The 20,330-nt window shown below is 42.4% G+C and overlaps 1 protein-coding gene across 3 annotated transcripts in view; it reads left to right on the forward strand.

The window, feature by feature from the left end:
• The window catches only part of afap1 (actin filament associated protein 1), a 294,973-nt gene that overhangs the window by 153,065 nt on the left and 121,578 nt on the right, over nt 1-20,330 (forward strand). For all 3 annotated transcript variants that reach the window (XM_048546338.2, XM_048546346.2, XM_048546355.2), the window contains exon 3: nt 2,005-2,102. In XM_048546338.2, coding sequence (XP_048402295.1) covers nt 2,005-2,102 — 98 coding nt within the window. The remainder of the gene's footprint in view (nt 1-2,004; nt 2,103-20,330) is intronic.

Genomic DNA, 20,330 nt, shown 5'->3' on the forward strand with positions numbered 1-20,330 from the left:
TCCTTTCTCTAGTTACCCTCTTGCTCTTTATATATGAATAAAAGGCTTTGGTATTTTCCTTAACCATGTTTGCGAAAGATATCTCACGTCCTCTTAGCCCTCTTAACTCCTCATTTCAGATTTGCCCTCCATCCCCGATATTCTTCCAAAGCTTCATCTGTCTTCAGTCACCTAGACCTTATGTATGCTTCCTTTCCCCTCTTAGCTAGTCTCTTAATTTCACCTGTCATCCATGGTTCCCTAATCTTCCCATTTCTATCCCTCATTTTCACAGGAACATGTCTCTCCTTCACGCTAATCAATCTCTTCTTTAAAAGCCTCCCACATATCAACTGTGGATTTACCTTCAAACAGTTTCTCCCAATCTACATTCCCCAGATCCTGCTGAATTTTGGTATAGTTGGCCTTCCCCAATTTTAGAACTCTTTCTTTAGGACCCTCTCATCTTTGTCCGTGAGTATTGTAAAACTTACGGAATTGTGGTCACTATTTCCAAAGTAGTCCCCTACGGTAATTTCAACCACCTGGTCGGGCTCATTCCCCAACACCAGGTCCAGTATGGCCCCTTCCAGAGTTGGACTACATGCATACTGCTCTAGAAAACCCTCCTGGATGCTCCTTATGAATTCTGCTCCATCTTGACCCCTAACACTAAGTGAATCCCAGTCAATGTTGGGAAAATTAAAATCTCCCATCACCACCACCCTGTTGCTCCTACACCTTTCCATAATCTGTTTACTTATTTGTACCTCTATCTCACACTCCTGTTGGGAGGACTGTAGTACAGCCCCAACATTGTTACTGCACACTTCCTATTTCTGAGTTCTGCCCATATTGCCTCACTGCTGGAATGGATTCTTTACAGGAAGCAGGATGCGAGGATGTTTAGTCTATGTAGCTGTGCAAGTTGGTGGGATTATATTGAATATTAGTGGCCAGTTTATCCCCAGAAATGGAAACGGATGTTGAGGTAGGGAAGGGAGGAGTCCGAGATAGATCAGATGAAACTGTCGGCAGGGTGGAAATTGGAAGCGAAATCGGTTGAGCTTTTCCAATTCCAGACGAGAGAGGGAAGCAGCACTGATGATCTCATTCTCTGATATATTGATGATTTGTAAATGGGGGCTGGGATAAGGCTGGAAAAAGGAATGTTCTACATAGCCCACGATGAGACAGGCATAACTGAGGCCCAAGAGTGTACCCATGGCCACCCCTCTGAGCTGAAGATTCTTGGAGACTTCTGGACAACTCTTTAGATTACTCAGATAGGGAGGTAATGTAACAAATTTGCCAATGCTGTTTTAACCTTTGCAGTTTTGCATCTTTTACATAATGCACCTGCCATTTCATACTGACATAACACAATGTAGAGCTGGATAAACACAGCAGGCCAAGCAGCATCAGAGGAACAGGAAAGCTGATATGTCAGCTCGAGACCCTTCATTTTTGAAGCAGGGTCTCGAGCTGAAATGTCAGTTTTCCTGCTCCTCTGATGCTGGTTGGCCTGCTGTGTTCATCCAGCTCTACATTGTGTTATCTCAGATTCTCCAGCATCAGTTGGTCCTACTACCTCTACCATTTTCGTACTGTCCCTTTGTCTGTCTCTGCCTGGTTATTTGTGAGAAGGTCAACATACTTATGTAGGCATGCTAAATTTGTTACTACTACTTAGACTAAAAAAAATTCTTTCAAATCTACTGTTTTAATGGAGAATTGCCCAAGAACATTCTGCCAACTTTAGAAGTGATGTTGGACTATGCAAAATATTATTTAAGTGGCATTTTTTCAGGATTTTCAGTTGTATGTCTTGTTGATCATTACAGAGCTGGTGCTCGTCAATGCTGCATTGACTCTGTCTATCACAGATTTACTATATCGTTGCTGAAATCCTGCTGGCAATTGATATTATGATATTCTTATTGGGTTTCTATTTACCAAAGAAGTTAGTTTTATTTTCTGTTGCTAGTAGCATACCTTCCAACTACTTTGCTTACTGTGTTCCAGACTGTCAAATGAAGAACTCTACACAGAAGCATGACTTACCTTGCAGTGTGCCTGCACCACCTCAGATTCCTCTACCTGAGATCCCTCATCCATGGCATGTGAGTAGTTTCTCATTCTTAGCATAACTACAGCTGAAATATTTTAAACAGAGATGTTTTATCCAGCAATTATCTGTTCTAACTGTCATCCAAGGACAAATCCTAACCATAAAGGAACAATTATTGACGCCTTTTTATAACACGTTTATAGCTTTATTGAATATTAATTCCTAGATTACCGCTAGGTCAAGGAAAATTCTACTTTCCTTTTTTGTTTTCCTTTTGGTACTGCTATTAGATTTCAATTTACTCGACAATGGAGCAAGCAGCAGTGAGACAGTTTGAACATCCAATTGCACATGCTTAGGACATAAAGGGGTTTCAGTTCCGTTGCAGATAATAAAATTTGATACATTTCTAAAGTTCTATTCCGTGTGTTGTCCAAGCAATTAAATTTGATCTGTACTGCTGCTTACCATGTTGTCTAGGTGGGCCAGCTCATTACACTGTATGGTCTGCTGCACATGATAAATGTTGCTGCACCATCCTCAATATGGGCAGGAAACTGCAAGATATGTTTGATCAAGTAAGGTGGAAGAAATTACCTCTTAGCCTAAGTAGAAGGATTTGTTGTAATAAACAATATATATTTAATTGAATGTTAGCAACTAGTTACTGATTACATTGATATGATGGACGTAGTTACAGAGACTTTAAGGAAGACCAGATGTAGGTCTTATTACTTCAAGATCCTAAACTGCTCTGATCCAAAAGTAAATATGATATAATTACAGTTGGTGGTGCTTATGGCAGTGCTCAATATTAACCTTTTCAGACTCTTATTCACATATGTACCTGTGAGCATCATGGCACTGATGAAGAGAAATGAAATTATTACTTGCTGTTGGAGACAAAACCCAGAATCTTAGGAATAATCATGGTCCCTGATGTTTTTCCTCTTATTTATTGGAGAAGCTGGAAGAGGAAGCAGTGCAGGAAACAAAAATAAGTAGTGGAATGAATATGAGAATAACACGTTGAAGAAGTGACTCAAGTGGCTTTAGCAGCCATGCAAGTAGACACTACACTGTTATGAAAGGATTAATATAGTATAGTCTTTTCATCAAAATCTGCATTAGGCCTCTTTGTGGAGAAAATGAAGTTGAATTCTATTATTTAAAATGGGGGAAAATGAAGTGTAACTGTTTTAACAAGAAAAATGGTTAATTTAAGGCACAATTTTATTTTAAGCATAACAGCTATGCCTATGCTCACATTCGTCAATTGTTAAATACTTCATCGTGACCTGAGGATGTGATAAGGTATTAAATAGATGTTTCTTTTTCATTGCCAAACTTTCAGAAAAGAAATGACAGCAAGCTCCCCTTCCCCAAAATCTATTTTGGCAACCTCTGTACGTGATCTCCAGTCACTGGTCTTTTGACCATTCCTTTATCCAGTTTCTCTCCTGCAGCCAATGCAGTTCATAATTTTAGTATTCCTCATGCTCTTTCAACTTAGTTATCATGTACAATTAGTCCTGCGCTCATTCTGATGTTGGCAAGTGCACACACAATTTTATTAATGCCATTATGTAATATTGTTCCAATCATTTTACACATCGTGATTTGTCACTAACTCTTATAGAGCTCATCATTGTATTGTACTTGTTAAAGTGAAATTATGGACTATGGCATTGTTATATCAGTCACATCTTACATTTGTAGCAGTGATGATTAGGAATATGTAGCAGAAACTTTCTAACCTTGCTTCCAAGATCTTTTGGAGATGGAGGGAGTAATTGGGAAATTTTTTAGCAAAGAATACACGATTACCACTTCCTAAAGAGGGCCCATTGAATACAAAAGCAGGGAAGTTAATGTTGAACCTTTGCACTGATTAGGTCTCAACTTGTATATCATGTAGGTTTTTGGTAATCACATTTTTGGAAAGCTGTGTAGGTTGTTGAGTGGATGAAGATAAAGTCTACCAGATTGGTTTCAGGGGTGAGTAATTTTAGTTACAAATGATCATATTATGTTGGAGAAGCTGAGATTTCTTTTTCCTTGAAGCAAAGAAGATGGAGAGGAATTTGATAGAAATGTACAGATTATGACAGTTTGTTTTATTCACTCATAGGATGTGGGCATCATTGGCATTTATTGCCTGTCCCTAATTGCCGTTGAGCAAGTAGTAGTGAGCCATCTTCTTGAACCACTGCAGCCCATGTGCTTTGGTAGTCACAAAATGTCATTAGGGAGGAAATTCCAAGAGTTTGACCCAGCAACAGTGGGTGAAGGAACTGCAATATATTTCCAAGTTAGGATGGTGAGTGGCCTGGAGGGGATCTTGGAGGTGGTGGTGTTCTCATGTGTCTTCTGCCGTTGCCTTCAAGATGGAAGTAGTTGTGGGTTTGGAAGGTGCTGTTTAACAATCTTTGAATTTCCAAAGTGCATCAGTTGTAGATGTGGTGCTATTCAAGTGGACTGCTTTGTCCTGGATGGTGTCAAGCTTCTTGAGTGTTGTTGGGACTGCTCTCATCCAGGCAACTTGCGAGTATTCTATCGCACTCCTGACTTGTGCCTTATAGATATTGGACAGGCTTTTTGGGAGAGAGGTGAGTTATTTGCCATTGTATTCCTAGCTTCCGACCTACTTTTGTGGCCAGTGTATTTATGTGGCAAGTACAGTTCAGTTTCTGGTTGACGGTAACCCCTAAAATGTTGGTTAGTGGGGTATTTTCAGCTCAAGCCTGGACATTGTCTAGATCTTGTTGCATTTTAACATGGTCTTCATCAGCATTTGTGGAATCACAAATGTGCTGGATTTATGCAGTCATCGGTAACTATCCCTGCTTCTGATCTTTATGATGGAGGGAAGGTCATTGAAGCAGCTGAAGATGTTTGGGCTGAGGACACTACCCTGAAGAACTCTTGCAGAGGTTTCCTGGAGCTGAAATGACTGACCTCCAACAACCACAACCATGTTCCTAAGTGCCAGGTATGACTCAAAACCAATGGAGAATTGGCCTGCTGATTTAGCTTAGAGCTCCATGATGCCACTGTGTGTCAAATGTGGCCTTGATGTCAAGGGCTGTCACTCTCACCTCACCTTTGGCATTCAACTGTTTACAGCCTTGGTTCAAACAAGGCTGTACTGATGTTAGGAGCTGAGTGGTGCCAGGTGGAACCCAGACTGGGAGTCAATGAGCAGGTTATTGCTAAATAAGTGCTGCTTTATAGCATCATCGATGACATTAGAGAAGGAAAAGTTGCTTCCATTAGCTGATGGTGCAAGTACTAGGGGAGGCATATTTAGTGTTTTGTGTAAGATGTATAGTGGTGATGTGAGGAAGAATCTTTTTGGTCAGCAAGTCATGATGATCTGAAACTCGCTACCTGGGAGGCAGGCCGTTGTGATCCTAGTCGATGCCAATTTTTGTCACATCGGTTTCCAAAATGAAGGCTGACTTGAAAGGTCATATGTTTGATTTTTGTAGTTAGTTACAATTGTAGAATCAATGAAATGGTGTTAAATTGCTGGAACATATTCACACAAAAGCAGCGAAAACAACTCAAATTAATATTTATTATATATATATATAGCAGCAAAAACATCATTTTGACCTGTTTCCCAACACTATTTCCCTTTATAGATTCTTCATTCTAGCCCAAAATTCATTGAGGTAGGGACAGAGAGAGATGAAGTGAAGACCTCTGCTGAGTGCAGAATGTTCAGCAACAGAATGGAGAGTAAATACCCAAAGGGTGGTGGGGTCAGCAGGAAGGGAAGGGTGTTCTAGCAGGGTGTGGGTCCCATTCACTGCCTTCTCCTCCCACCCTTGTGAAAGATTGTTTTATGTTGAGTCACCTCAATCTGTTTCTGCAGTGTACAATAAATAGCTTTGTTTGTCAAAACCCTGAACATTAAATAACTCTTTCTTAGAGCTAGAAATTTTTTGGGGCTTTTAGTTTTGGGTGTGATGGCATGTTACCATGGTTTGAGCTACAGGGAGAAGCTGAATAGGCTGGGGCTATTTTCCCTGGAGCATTAGAGGCTGAGGGGTGACCTTTACAGAAGTTTATAAAATGATGAGGGGCATGGATAGGATGAATAGCTAAGGTCTTTTTCCCAGGGTAGGGGAGTCCAGAGCTAGAGGGCACAGGTTTAAGGTGAGAGGGAAAAGATTTGAAAGGGACCCAAGAGGCAACTTTTTCATGTGGAGGGTGGTGCGTGTATGTAATGAGCTGCCAGAGGAAGTTGTGAAGGCTGGTACAATTACAACATTTAAAAAGCATCTGGATGGGTATATGAATAGTAAGGGTTTAGAGGGATATGGGCCAAATGATGGCAAATAGGACTAGGTTAATTTAGGATATCTGGTTGGCATTGACAAGTTGGACTGAAAGGTTTGTTTTGGTGCTGTACATCTATGACTCTATGTAACTTCGTTCGGGGGGGTGGTAGAGCTATGGCAGTGGGGTGATAGAGATATTCTAGATACAGGGAAGTACAACTACTGCTCTTGGCTATACCACATATTTTAACAAAATCAGCATACTTGTTGGTACCAAGTGCTGTTTCGTAACTTCTGAAGAATTCTAGGTGGAACAGGCCTTTTTCCTTGTTTACTTATGGAACCTGACTAATTAAAGCAGTATTCAAAAATATGTTGCATACCACTTGAAGAAATGAAAGAGGACTAGTGCTCATTTTATTTGGCTGCCCATGCTATCTAAAAATGGCTCCATTCCCCTAACCCCAAATTTTAGTGGTGGTCCAAACATGCACACAGATTGGGAATGGGCCATCACACTGGTGCATTTGTTATTGTTTTTGGATATTTTTGTAAGAATGAATACTAATTTATAAATCCTTTCTGTTGAAGCTCTAACAAGAATGATTACTAATAACTAGTAGTGAAAGGGTTGTTTGGCAGCGTGGAATATTGTGAAACAGTGCCTTCAAGAAAGTGATGAATCGGCAATAAGATGATAGCAGAGAGAAGCCAGTTGATTGGAACTAAGACCATATGAGCTACTATCTAACATGTTTGTGACAGGCATATCTCAGTGGGAGATGAATGTGGTAGTGCTGATAGAATGCTTTGTTTGTCACAGTATGTTTACTGTGATCTTAGCGTTGTAATTTTTTCCATATCTTACAATATAACAAAGTCAATTACTTTCATAATAATACTTTTACGCAAGCTCAGAATTCTGGAAGGTCTTTCCATAGCAAGCAGTCTGATAGTGTTTTGAATAGAACACCCTTTAGAGATTGAAATTGGATCCATCTGTGTTAATATTGGCACTAGGTCCTCTGCCGCCCAGCTGTACAGGCTGACCACCATTATTCCTCAACACACCAATGGGGTCTGAGTCAGACTAGCAGCATTTGTGTCTCATTTCCTCTCTCTCTGTATTTGATAAAACTTGGAGAAATCAGAGCATGTTCTGTTCATTTGCTAGACTGACCTCTTTCTTTTAATTGCAAGATAGTTAGAAAAAGGCTCTTCAAATAATCTGTCATTTGATTTTTTAAAAAATATCAGATGTTTAATGCCTCTCTGACTAAACAACTCTCAGATACAAATGGGACATATTATGAGCATTGAATTTAACTATGTGAGTAGAGAGTTTTAATTTACAGTTCTTGGCATTTGTTCTTTCGTCTGTCAGTGACCTTCCTAGAAAGATTGCTCAATACTTTCAAAAATGAAGTTGAAAAGAAAGTTCACATTGAGTTGGATTTTATTAACAGGATCTATGTCTATTTGGTCACAAGAATTAGGATGGCTAATTTTCATTGCACAAAGTGTTCAACACGTGCTCTTTCAACCAGATAATTTCATGATTCATAAAAGTAACTGTCAGTCACTATAGACTGCCTGTTCTGTTATGAGCCATTGAAGTATTTCCGGACTGAGTCAATTCATGGTGCATCTAGCAGAGGCAAGGTAAAGAATTATACACAAATTATAACATGAAACAGGGTATTCATCCTAACCAATCAAGTTTGATGTCTACCTTTCACCTAAGTCAGCAGTGCTTAACCCACGCTCTTGCATGTCCCCAAATATTTTCAACCACCAGTTTAAAAGTGCATTTGTACCTCAGTGGTGTTATTAAATATTTATATAGATTCACCACTATATCTAGAATTTTATCATTTACATAATCTGAAAATAGCAGTAACCCAGAGCAAAACTGGATGCTGCTACTGGAATCTGCGAGATTTTTCCTTAATTCCTTAGGAATCTGATACCTTCTCCTAATTTCATACCCCTTTATCATCTCTGTTAGTTTCCAGTGGTATTTTGCCACAGGCTTTCTGAAAATTTATGTATACTGCTTTCTGCATTTCTCTATTTATCGTATGTATCCTTCTTGACCCGAATATTGCATAGTCAGTTGCAGAACCACCCTGACTGAGTTCATGAAGAGTTTTCAACCAGTCATTGACTACTAAAATTTTAGTTGTTTTTGAGAAATATGTCTTCATTTGGTGTTAACACTTCTTTCGTAATATGATTGCTTATTGAATGATACTTTTCATTTCTGAAAGGTAGTGGCAAATTTTCACATTTAGCGGACTTTGCTATTTAAAGACTGTGTAGTGCAATTAAGCTGTGGGATTTAGGAGAACTCTAGTTGAATGCACATCATAATAATTTATCTTACAAAGACCTATTCATACAATCCTGCAGCCTACTGGGACATGCTGCTATGAGCGCCTAAAAACATGCAGAAGGTCAGAAGTTCCAAGTTCAACTGTCTCTGCCTATGTCTGACTAAAGAGAAATAAAGCATTTTCCTCCCTGTACAGGAAATAATAATCTCTTATGTACAGACATTGCTGTAAATAGCAGAGTTACTCTAATCATCCAAAAATCCACAGCAACATTTCTTACATTTCCTTTAAGGAATGTCTAGAGGCTGACTCAGACCAATGAATTATTTAAACTACTACATTTTATAAAATGTTATATTTTAGCAATTAGAAAATCAAAAGTGACACAATTCTGGTATGTTAACTTCTGCAGTCAGCTCTTCAATCTATGCTGCTGTTCACCAAGATTCCTTACTGGAAATGTATCACTTTGTGTACCCATCCATCTCATCTGTTTGGATGTTGATTTGAGGTTTTTGACTTTGCCAATCTATCTAACCTATGTGTTGACCAGGCTTTTGATATATTCATTCTGAAATCTACATTGTATTGATAATCTCCTAGTTTTAGACTCCACTCCCATCCCATCGTATTGTCTTTTAATGTACCAATCCTTTTTTAAAAAACATGTAATAATTTAAAACATCACAACAGAAAGAAGGACATGCACTTTCTTTGCACCTTTCATGACCACAGGATATTTCTAAGTATGGTATATCCAAAACACGAACTCTTGAAACATAAGAAACACAGCAGTCATGTTACCTAGAACAAAATACCGCCTCCTCGATCATGACCCCACACCCGAGCACCAAACCATCATCTCCAACACCATTCACGACCTCATCACCTCAGGGGACCTCCCACCCACAGCCTCCAACCTCATTGTTCCCCAACCCCGCACGGCCCGTTTCTATCTCCTTCCCAAAATCCACAAACCTGCCTGCCCTGGTCGACCCATCGTCTCAGCCTGCTCCTGCCCCACCGAACTCATCTCCACCTATCTGGACTCTATTTTCTCCCCTTTGGTCCAGGAACTCCCCACCTACGTCCGTGACACCACCCACGCCCTCCACCTCCTCCAGGACTTCCAATTCCCTGGCCCCCAACACCTCATATTCACCATGGACGTCCAGTCCCTGTACACCTGCATTCCGCATGGAGATGGCCTCAAGGCCCTCCGCTTCTTCCTGTCCCGCAGGCCCGACCAGTCCCCCTCCACCGACACTCTCATCCGCCTAGCTGAACTTGTCCTCACACTCAACAACTTCTCTTTTGACTCCTCCCACTTCTTACAGACTAAGGGGGTGGCCATGGGCACCCGCATGGGCCCCAGCTATGCCTGCCTCTTTGTAGGTTACGTGGAACAGTCTCTCTTCCGCACCTACACAGGCCGCAAACCCCACCTCTTCCTCCGGTACATCGATGACTGTATCGGCGCCGCCTCTTGCTCCCCAGAGGAGCTCGAACAGTTCATCCACTTCACCAACACCTTCCACCCCAACCTTCAGTTCACCTGGGCCATCTCGCACATCCCTCACCTTCCTGGACCTCTCAGTCTCCATCTCAGGCAACCAGCTTGTAACTGATGTCCATTTCAAGCCCACCGACTCCCACAGCTACCTAGAATACACCTCCTCCCACCCACCCTCCTGCAAAAATTCCATCCCCTATTCCCGATTCCTCCGCCTCCGCCGCATCTGCTCCCACGATAAGACATTCCACTCCCACACATCCCAGATGTCCAAGTTCTTTAAGGACCGCAACTTTCCCCCCACAGTGATCGAGAACGCCCTTGACCGCGTCTCCCGTATTTCCCGCAACACATCCCTCACACCCCGCCCCCGCCACAACCGCCCCAAGAAGATTCCCCTCGTTCTCACACACCACCCTACCAACCTCCGGATACAACGCATTATCCTCCGACACTTCCGCCATCTACAATCCGACCCCACCACCCAAGACATTTTTCCATCCCCTCCCCTGTCTGCTTTCCGGAGAGACCACTCTCTCCATGACTCCCTTGTTCGCTCCACACTGCCCTCCAACCCCACCACACCCGGCACCTTCCCCTGCAACCGCAGGAAATGCTACACTTGTCCGAACACCTCCTCCCTCACCCCCATCCCAGGCCCCAAGATGACATTCCACATTAAGCAGAGGTTCACCTGCACATCTGCCAATGTGGTATACTGCATCCACTGTACCCGGTGCGGCTTCCTCTACATTGGGGAAACCAAGCGGAGGCTTGGGGACCGCTTTGCAGAACACCTCCGCTCGGTTCGCAACAAACAACTGCACCTCCCAGTCGCAAACCATTTCCACTCCCCCTCCCATTCTCTTGATGACATGTCCATCATGGCCCTCCTGCACTGCCACAATGATGCCACCCGAAGGTTGCAGGAACAGCAACTCATATTCCGCCTGGGAGCCCTGCAGCCATATGGTATCAATGTGGACTTCACCAGTTTCAAAATCTCCCCTTCCCCTACTGCATCCCTAAACCAGCCCAGTTCGTCCCCTCCCCCCACTGCACCACACAACCAGCCCAGCTCTACCCCCCCCCACCCACTGCATCCCAAAACCAGTCCAACCTGTCTCTGCCTCCCTAACCGGTTCTTCCTCCCACCCCAAGCCGCACCCCCAGCTACCTACTAACCTCATCCCACCTCCTTGACCTGTCCGTCTTCCCTGGACTGACCTATCCCCTCCCTACCTCCCCACCTACACTCTCTCCACCTATCTTCTTTACTCTCCACCTTTGGTCCGCCTCCCCCTCTCTCCCTATTTATTCCAGTTCCCTCTCCCCATCCCCCTCTCTGATGAAGGGTCTAGGCCCGAAACGTCAGCTTTTGTGCTCCTGAGATGCTGCTTGGCCTGCTGTGTTCATCCAGCCTCACATTTTATTATCTTGGAATTCTCCAGCATCTGCAGTTCCCATTATCTCAAAAACAGCAAATACCCTGTTTTAGAGTTATCAATTTGCATGGATGCTGGGGTTAACACTCTTGCTCTTCATGGCAATAGTGCCGTGGGACTTGTCATATATACCTGCAAAAGCAGATGGAATCTTCCCTTAAAACATAGCCTAAAAGACAGCGTCTCCATCAGTACTGCGTGGAGCATCTGCTCACAATTTTATTGTCAAGTCCTGATGTGGACTTCACAGCTTTATGGGTAGGAGGGAAGGGTGCAAAACAAAACAACACTTACTTATAGTAAACAACACTTTTCTAAAAACCTTAATATTCACTCTTCTTCCAAATTCACTTCATAACCAGGGGAAACCCAGTGTCTGTTCTTTGTACTGGCTGTAGGACTGCATATCTTCTTTGTGTCCTTTTCCTTGCTAACCTGCACAAATTAGTAATTTTCATTTTGCCATGCTTTAACTGAGGTGGGAGGTGGGTGCTGGAGTCTGCGATTTACCTTTCCTGGCCAGGACTTGAAGGGGCACTGTGTATTGAAGTAAAAATGTATTGATGGTACAAAGAGAGGTAGGAAGTAGGTTGTCAGCTTAACATGGAGTGTTTGCAAAAGGATATAAATAGGTTTAGTGAGTGAATTAAAATTTGGCAAAGTGTTAATTAAGTTGAGAGAGACTTTGGAATGCTGTGGTACAGAGGGGTCTGTGTGTCCTTGTAATGCAACACAAAACATAAGAATAGAACAGAACAGAATATCCTATATTTGTCACATGCACTGCAGTGCAGGAGTACAGTGAAAAGTTTTTACGGTGGCTGCCTCTAATGGCACCATCTTAGGTTAAAGCACCTCGGTACAAATCTCGGATACAAAAGAGGAATAAAAGGAAAGATAGTAGCATTACTTAGTGTCTAAAAAATAAGTTCGAAATAAGATAATTGCAACAAAGTTAAAGGATTGACGTTACAGTCTGGTAAAGAATTTCAAATAGCAACAGCTCAGCACATGGTCTGACCACCCCAATTCAACAACTGTTCCACTTTGCTCCAAGCTGCAGTCCGCTCTGCAAAAGGACTCCGCTGCATTCGCATACAGCAAGTGAATAGGGAGGCAGAAATGAACTGTTGACCTTTATTACAAGGAGGATGATGTATAAAATGTGGACATTTTGCTACACCTGCACAAAGTGCTGATGAAGAGAGAAGCAGGCAAGATGAGGACCCTATGGCAGGCGGTCAGCAACACCCATAGGAACAGGCAAAAAAAGAATCCCATAAAATGCAGTCAAAGACAGCTAGATTTATTGGAGCTGTTTAGAACTGGTTCTTTTCATGTTACACAAAGTGGCTTGCTCTTCCTGGTCAGTGAAAACTACACTTTAACATTCGTTATTAAGTTTACCACCAATTGTAAACTATATAAAAAGCAACATAAAGGAAGGGAAAAGTTACCTGGATGCTTTGTACCAGGATGGAGTCACAGCAAAGATAATGTCTGATTTGGTTAGTGGTTGGGGCAGGAAAGTGTCGCTGTCAATAAGGCAGGTAAAGACCCCAGAGGGCAGGAGGAGTGTCTGCCCTGGAAATTTTCCAATCAGTTTGTAGTTCTGTCAGCCTTTTTTTAAATGAGCGTGGGAGCTGCTTTGTAGATCAGCAAACCAACCATGGCATTGTGGTTTAGAAAGCTGTTCAAGGAACTGGGTTAGGCAAGGATTAGATCAATAAGGAAGCAGTTGCAGACATTTAAGGAGTTATTTCAGAACACAAAGAATCAGTATGTGGTGCTTCTTTATTATCCGGACAAGGTGTATTGACCCTGCTCTTTGGTAGAATTTCATGGAATTTGTTATTTGGGTGTCTGTTGTGGTGTAGTGGGAGTGGCCCTGTCTTTGAACCAAGATGCCTGGATTCAAGTCCTACCCATTAATGACCGATGTGTAACACTTTCTAATCAACCAGCTCAGAGTTGTTATCTGTACCCAGGATACAGGAAAATTCTAAGTAGAGGGTCCATGATGGTTGTAAAAGAATTTAAGGAAAGCATCAAACCGTGTACAGGTGAATAGCTGGCCAGAATATAAAGAATGACAGAGGATGACTAACAGGTTAATGATAGGAAGAAATTAGAGTCTGAAAGGCTAGCTAGGAATGTAAAATCAGGCTGAGTTTCTGCAGATATTTTAAGTGTAAACATTTTCCATTTCTGTTCTATCTCCCCCATCCCCAGGCAGAAAATGATCCTTGGGCTTAGGATTTTGTGAAGAACAAAATCACAAAGCCATGGGACTTGGGCTCAGCTTCAAACCTATTTATAAATAAATCTACTGCATGTTACAAAGCCTCTAAACTGGTCTAGATAATGCAACCCCCTTATTTATTCAGTTTAAATTTCTCCAGGATTTAATATCGACTCCCACCCAATACACAAATTCATTGTGACATGTTAGGAAAATACCTTTAATATAAAAAAAAGTTATATTTCTACTCAAATCTCTCTAATTCAGATCCAAACTCCCTTAGGTTAGCTTAATCTCCCTAACTTGAGTTCCTCAGGATTGGCTAATAACTTACAGCCCTTCATATGGTTGTTCTTTTTAATCAGGAATCCAGATCCACAAGCCAAATTGACTGTTCCTGATGCTTCTTCATGACAGATCCTTCCAGACTATCGCTACAATTTGGCTGGAACTTTTACAATCCCCAACAAGGCTGGTCTCTCCTGACTGTAGATCTGAGTCTGCCTGACCAATCCTGACCTTTCTTCCTTAAATTCTTTAATTAATAACAATGGTGGACCCTCCAGCTGGAATTTTCCCCTATCCTATGAGCAGATAGTATCTAATCAACCTGCAGCAAAAAGCTACTTAAATCTTGTCCCTTTTTTTAGAATGATTCACGTCAAACATATCACCACATCAAACACTTTCCTGTTGTTCAGGGTATCTGAGAACTAGTCCTCTTTGGTACATTTCACCCACAGTCCAGCCGAGTGTCGTCAATGAAACAATCCAGCCTTTTTTTCCATGGACAAACCAGTCCAGACAACGTGATCAGTTCACAATGGTTCTAAACATCTCTGCTGACATTCAGACATGACACAGCAAAAGTATCCAGCCCCCAGATGGGCCAAGGTGTACTTTGTCAATTTTCCTTCTTGATGGGATCACATCATAGTAACAATAGCCAGGTTCCAATGCTATTGAAATTTTCCATCACCATTGGCTGACTGCTATCATGGGACAATGTTGAATCCTTCACACTGAGCTGCTATCTGAATTTAACCCCTGTGTATTTATACTGTGGGTTGGCATTCATTTGCATCACTAGATCTGTGGGTTTTGACGTTCTTTTCCATATTTCATTAAAATCCAATGTGAGGGCTTCTATTTCTACTCAGATTGTTACGAAGGTAACATTATAGCACGGATAGAAGATTGGCTGGCTGGTAGAAAAGAGTGTGCATAGGTTAGTCTTTGCCTGAGTGGCAGGATGATTTATGTTGGGCCCCAATGTTTTATGACTTAAATCAATGACTTAAATAGGGGGAGCAATGGCACGATAGCGGAATTTGTAGATGACATGAAATTGGGTTGGAACGCAAGTAACGAAGAAGATATAAAGGACGTGCGGACGGATATAGATAGGTTTAGTGAGTAGGCAAAAGTCTGGAAGGTTGGATATCATGTGGGAAAATGTGGAGTTGTTCACTTTGGCAGGAAGAATGAAAAAGTATATTTACTGACCGTAACATTTCAAGTTGCTGAGGGATTTGAGTATTCCAGCGCTTGTGTCACAATGTTAGTACGCACTTAAGAAGGCTAATGGAAGTTAACCTCTATTACAAGAGGATTTGAACATGTAAGTAAGGATGCTATGCTTCAGTTATAGAGGACATTGGTTAAGACAATATGTCAAATATTGTGTGCAGTTTTGGTTTCCTTATTTAAGGGAGTGTCACTTCATTGGACACATTTCAGAGGACATTTACTCGATTTGATGCCTGGAATGAGATGAGTTGTCTTGCGATGATAATTGGACAGGCTGGGTTTGATTTGATTTATTATTGTCATATGTACCAAGATACAGTGAAAAGTATTGTTTTGCATGCTAACCAAACAAATCACCCCTTACATACGTACCTCAGGGTAAAAGAACAGCATGCAGAATGTAGTGTTACAGCTACAGAGAAAGATCAACTCTAATATGAGAGGTCCATTCTTAAGTCTGATAGCTATGGGAAGAAGCCTTTTGTGAATCTGTTGGTATGTGTTTTAAAACGTTTGTATACTTTTATAACTGAGATGGGAGGAATCTTGGATTACATTGGCTGCTTTCCCAAGGCAGTGAGAAGTACAGACTGAGTCAGTGGAAGGAAGGCTAGTTTTTGTGATGGACCAGGCTGCATTCACAACTCTTGTAATTTCTTGTGGTCTTGGAAAAAGCAGCTGTCATACCAAGCTGTAATGCATCTGGATAGGATGCCCTGTATGATGCATCTATAGAAATTGGTAAGAATTATTGTGGACATGCCAAATTTCCTTAGTCTTCTAAGGAAGTAGAGGCATTGGTGTGCTTTCTTGACTGCATTGTCAATGTGGATGGACCAGGACAGATCGTTGGTGATATTTACTACTAGGAACTTGAAGCTCTCGACCATCTCCACCTCAGCACGATTGATTCAGATGGGGCGTGTCCTCCACTCTACTTCCTGAAGTCGCGTCCTTTTGTTTTGCTGACATTGAGGGAGAGGTGGTTGTTGTTGTGTCCACTGGAGTTGAGAAGAGTGAGGTGATTTGAAGTCTATAAACTCTAAATGGCCTTCACAAGGTGAATGTGAAAGAAATCTTTCTGTTTTTGCGTGTCTGCCCAGAAGTAGGGGATAAATCCTGTCAAATTCTCTAAGAAGTGGTTATTCTTTACACTGCTGCCACCTTTCTTCTACACGATCAGAAAGAAATATTCTAGGTAAAAGCATTATTGGCAGTTAGTTAGTCATGTTGTGTCCTGAGTCACTGACAAGAGTGCGCATAATTCTACAAGTCTGCATTGATGTTCAGAAAATCATGACAGACTGAAGTTTGAAAGTGTGAGCAGAAGCAAATGCGGGCAATAGGAATAAGCAATACAACCCACCTGAACTCATCATGCTTTATGTTAACCTTTTAAAAACCAGCAGAGGATAACTTAAATGCAATAACTGGCAGAAGGTAAAATATGAGTAAGCTGGCTAGTAGTATAAAAGAAGGTTGCAAGACCTTGTTTAGACAAATAAAAGATAGGAGATAGACAAGCATGGTCATTGGATGACTGGAAAATGAGGCCTGAGAATCAGTAATGGGGGTCAAAGAAATGGTGGAGAATCTGAATAGACACTTTGCGTTGGTTTTCACAGTGGAAGAAACCAGCAGCAAACCAGAAGTTTGAGAGTTGGTGGACAGAGGTGAGTGTAGCGGCCATTACTAAGGAGAAGGTGCTGGGGAAGCTGAAAGGTCTCAAGTGGATAAATCACCCAGGCTGGATGAAATACACCCCACAGATCTGAAGGAGATGGCTGAGGAGAATGTGGAGGTGGTAATCTTTCAGGAATCCCTGGAAACAGCAAGGACCCCTGAGGCTAAAGTGACACTCCTGTTTAAGAAGGCAGGAAAGTAGAAGACAAAAAGCTTTTGGCTGATTAGCCTGACATTGATTCTTGGCAAGATTTTAGAGTCTATTATTATGGATGATATTTATATAAACAATTCAGGTGATAATTTAGGAGGCATGATTAGTAAGTTTGTAATGACACCCAAATTGGTGCTAAAGTAGACAGTGAAGAAAGTTATCCAAGATCGCAAAGGGATCTTTTTAAGGTGAGAGGAGAGAGATTTAATGGGGACCTGAGAGACAACTTTTTCACACCATGTGGTTTGTATGTGGAATTAACTGTCAAAGGAAGTGATGGAACTCTACCTGCATCTAACATTTAAAAGACATTTGGATAGGTACGTGAATAGGAAAGGGTTAGACACTTATGGGCCAAATGCAAGCAAGTGAGACTAGTTTAGTTTGAGAAACTTAGTCAGCATGGATGAGTCGGACTGAAAGGTTTGTTTCCATGCCGTGAGGCTATGACTCTGAGATTGTGGACTACTGCAAGTGCATGGTAAAATAGGACTGAGTCAGCATGGCTTTGTCAAGGGGAAGTCATGTCTGACAAACCTGTTTGGAATTCTTTGAGATGGTAATGAGCAAGTTAGACAAAAGCAAGCCAATGGATGTGATCTGTTTGGATTTCTAGGAGTCCTTTCACAAGATGCCACACAGGAGGCTGCTAAATAAGAGCCCATGGTGCTAGGGCCAAGGTATGGGTATGAATAGAGGCAAAATGTGAGGATAAAGAGGTCTTTTTCAGGATGGCAGCCAGTGGTCAGTGGAGCGCAGAGAAGGTTTACAAGAGTGATCCTGGGGATAAAAGATTTGTCAAATGAGGAGCAGTTCAGGACTCTGCATCTATACTTGATGGAGCTTAATGGATGACAGGGAATCCAGTTGAAAATTTACAGAATACGGAGAGGCCTGGATAGAGTAGACATGGATAAGATGTTTCCACTAGTAGGAGAAAGGAACACCTGAGGGGACAGCCCCAGAGTAACGGAACAATCCTTTAGAATAGTCCTGAAAAGGAATTTCTTCAGCCACAGCATGCGTAATTTCTGGAACTCATTGCCAAAGCAATCTGTGGAGGCTAAGCCGTTGACTGTAATGAAGACAGAGATAGATCTCTGATTAGTAAGGGGATCAAAGGTTACAGGGAGAAGGCAGGAGCATGAGGTTGAGAAATGCATGCCACGATTAATTGGTCCAGCAGACTTTATGGGCCAAATGGCCTACTTCTAAGAACATAGACAGTACAGCACAATACAGGCCCTTCAGCCCATGATGTTGTGCTGAACTTTTACCCTAAACCTAAGGTCTATCTAACCTCCACTGCTACATTATACTATCATGCATATGCCTATCTAATAGCCACTTAAATGCCCCTAAAGAGGCTGACTGCACTACCCTCTCCGACAATGCATTCCACACCCCTACCACTCTGAGTAAAGAGCCTACCTCTGACGTCTCCCCTATATCTGCCTCCACTCACTTTAAAGCTATGACCCCTCATAATAGCTACCTCCACCCCAGGAAAGAGTCTCTGGCTGTCTACTCTATCTATACCTCTTATCATTTTGTACACCTCTATCAAGTCACCTCTCAACCTTTGTCATTCTAAAGAGAAAAGCCCTAGCGCGCTCAACCTGTCCTCGTAAGACCTTCCCTCCATTACAGGCAGCAACCTGGTAAATCTCCTCTGCACCTTTTCTAATGCTTCCACATCTTTCCTGTAATGAGGTGACCAGAACTGGACACAATACTCCAGATGTGGCCGAACTAGGCTTTTGTGTAGCTGGAGCATAACTTCACGGCTCTTGAACTCAATCCCTCTATTAAATTATGCTAACACACCATACGCCTTCTAAACAACTCTATCCACCTGGGTGGTAGCTTTCAGGGAACTGTGAACATGAGCCCCAAGATCCCTCTGCTCCTCCAAACTGCCAAGAATCTTTTTCTGTTAACCCTGTATTTTGCTTTCAAGTTTGTCCTTCCAAAATGAATCACCTCACACTTTTCAAGGTTAAACGCCATCTGCCACTTCTCAGCCCAGCTCTGCATTCTATCAATTTCCCTTTGTAAACTAGAGCAGCCCTCTGCAATGTTCACAACGTGACCCACATTTGTATCATCCGCGAACTTGCTAATCCACCCTTCCATTCCTTCCTCCAAATCATTTACAAAAATCACAAATAGAAGAGGACCAAGGACAGATCCTATGGCACACCACTCATAACTGAGCACCATGTTGAACATTTTCCGTCCACTACCGCCCTTTGTCTTCTAAGGGTCAGCCAATTCGGAATCCAATCTGCCCCTATCCCGTGCCTCCTTACCTTCTGCATGGGCCTACCATGGGGAACCTGATCAAACGCCTTACTTAAATCCATATATACCACATCCACTGCTCTACCTTCATCCACGCGTTTGGTCACCTCTTCAAAGAATTCAATAAGGTTTATGAGGCATGATCTACCCCTCTCGAATCCATGCTGACTGTCACAAATCAAACTGTGCCTTTCCAAGTGTTCATAAATTCTGTCTGTCAGAGCCCTTTCCAAAAATTTGCCCACCACTCATGTAAGACTAACTGGCCTGTAATTTCCGGGGTTTTCCCAGTTCCCTTTTTTGAACAAGGGATTAACGTTTGCCTCTTTCGAATCTTCTGGCACAATACCCATGGACAGTGAGGATGAAAAGATCGTCGCCAAAGGCCCTACGATCTCGTCCCTCACTTCCCATAGAATGATTAGATTCCCTACAGTGTGGAAACAGGCCCTTCGGCCCAACAAGTCCACACCACCCCTTGAAGCATCTCACCCAGGCCCACCCCCACCCTCCAACCATAACCCACACACCCCTGAACACTATGGGCAATTTAGCATGGCCAATCCACCTAGCCTGCACATCTTTTGGACTGTGGGAGGAAACCGGAGTACCCGGAGGAAACCCACGCAGACACAGGGAGAATGTGCAAACTCCACACAGACAGTCGACCGAGGCTGGAATTGAACCCGGGTCCCTGCCACTGTGAGGCTGCAGTGCTAACCAC

The sequence above is a fragment of the Stegostoma tigrinum genome, chromosome 1 (genome assembly GCF_030684315.1).
Source record: "Stegostoma tigrinum isolate sSteTig4 chromosome 1, sSteTig4.hap1, whole genome shotgun sequence".
NCBI classification, from domain to species: Eukaryota; Metazoa; Chordata; class Chondrichthyes; order Orectolobiformes; family Stegostomatidae; genus Stegostoma; species Stegostoma tigrinum.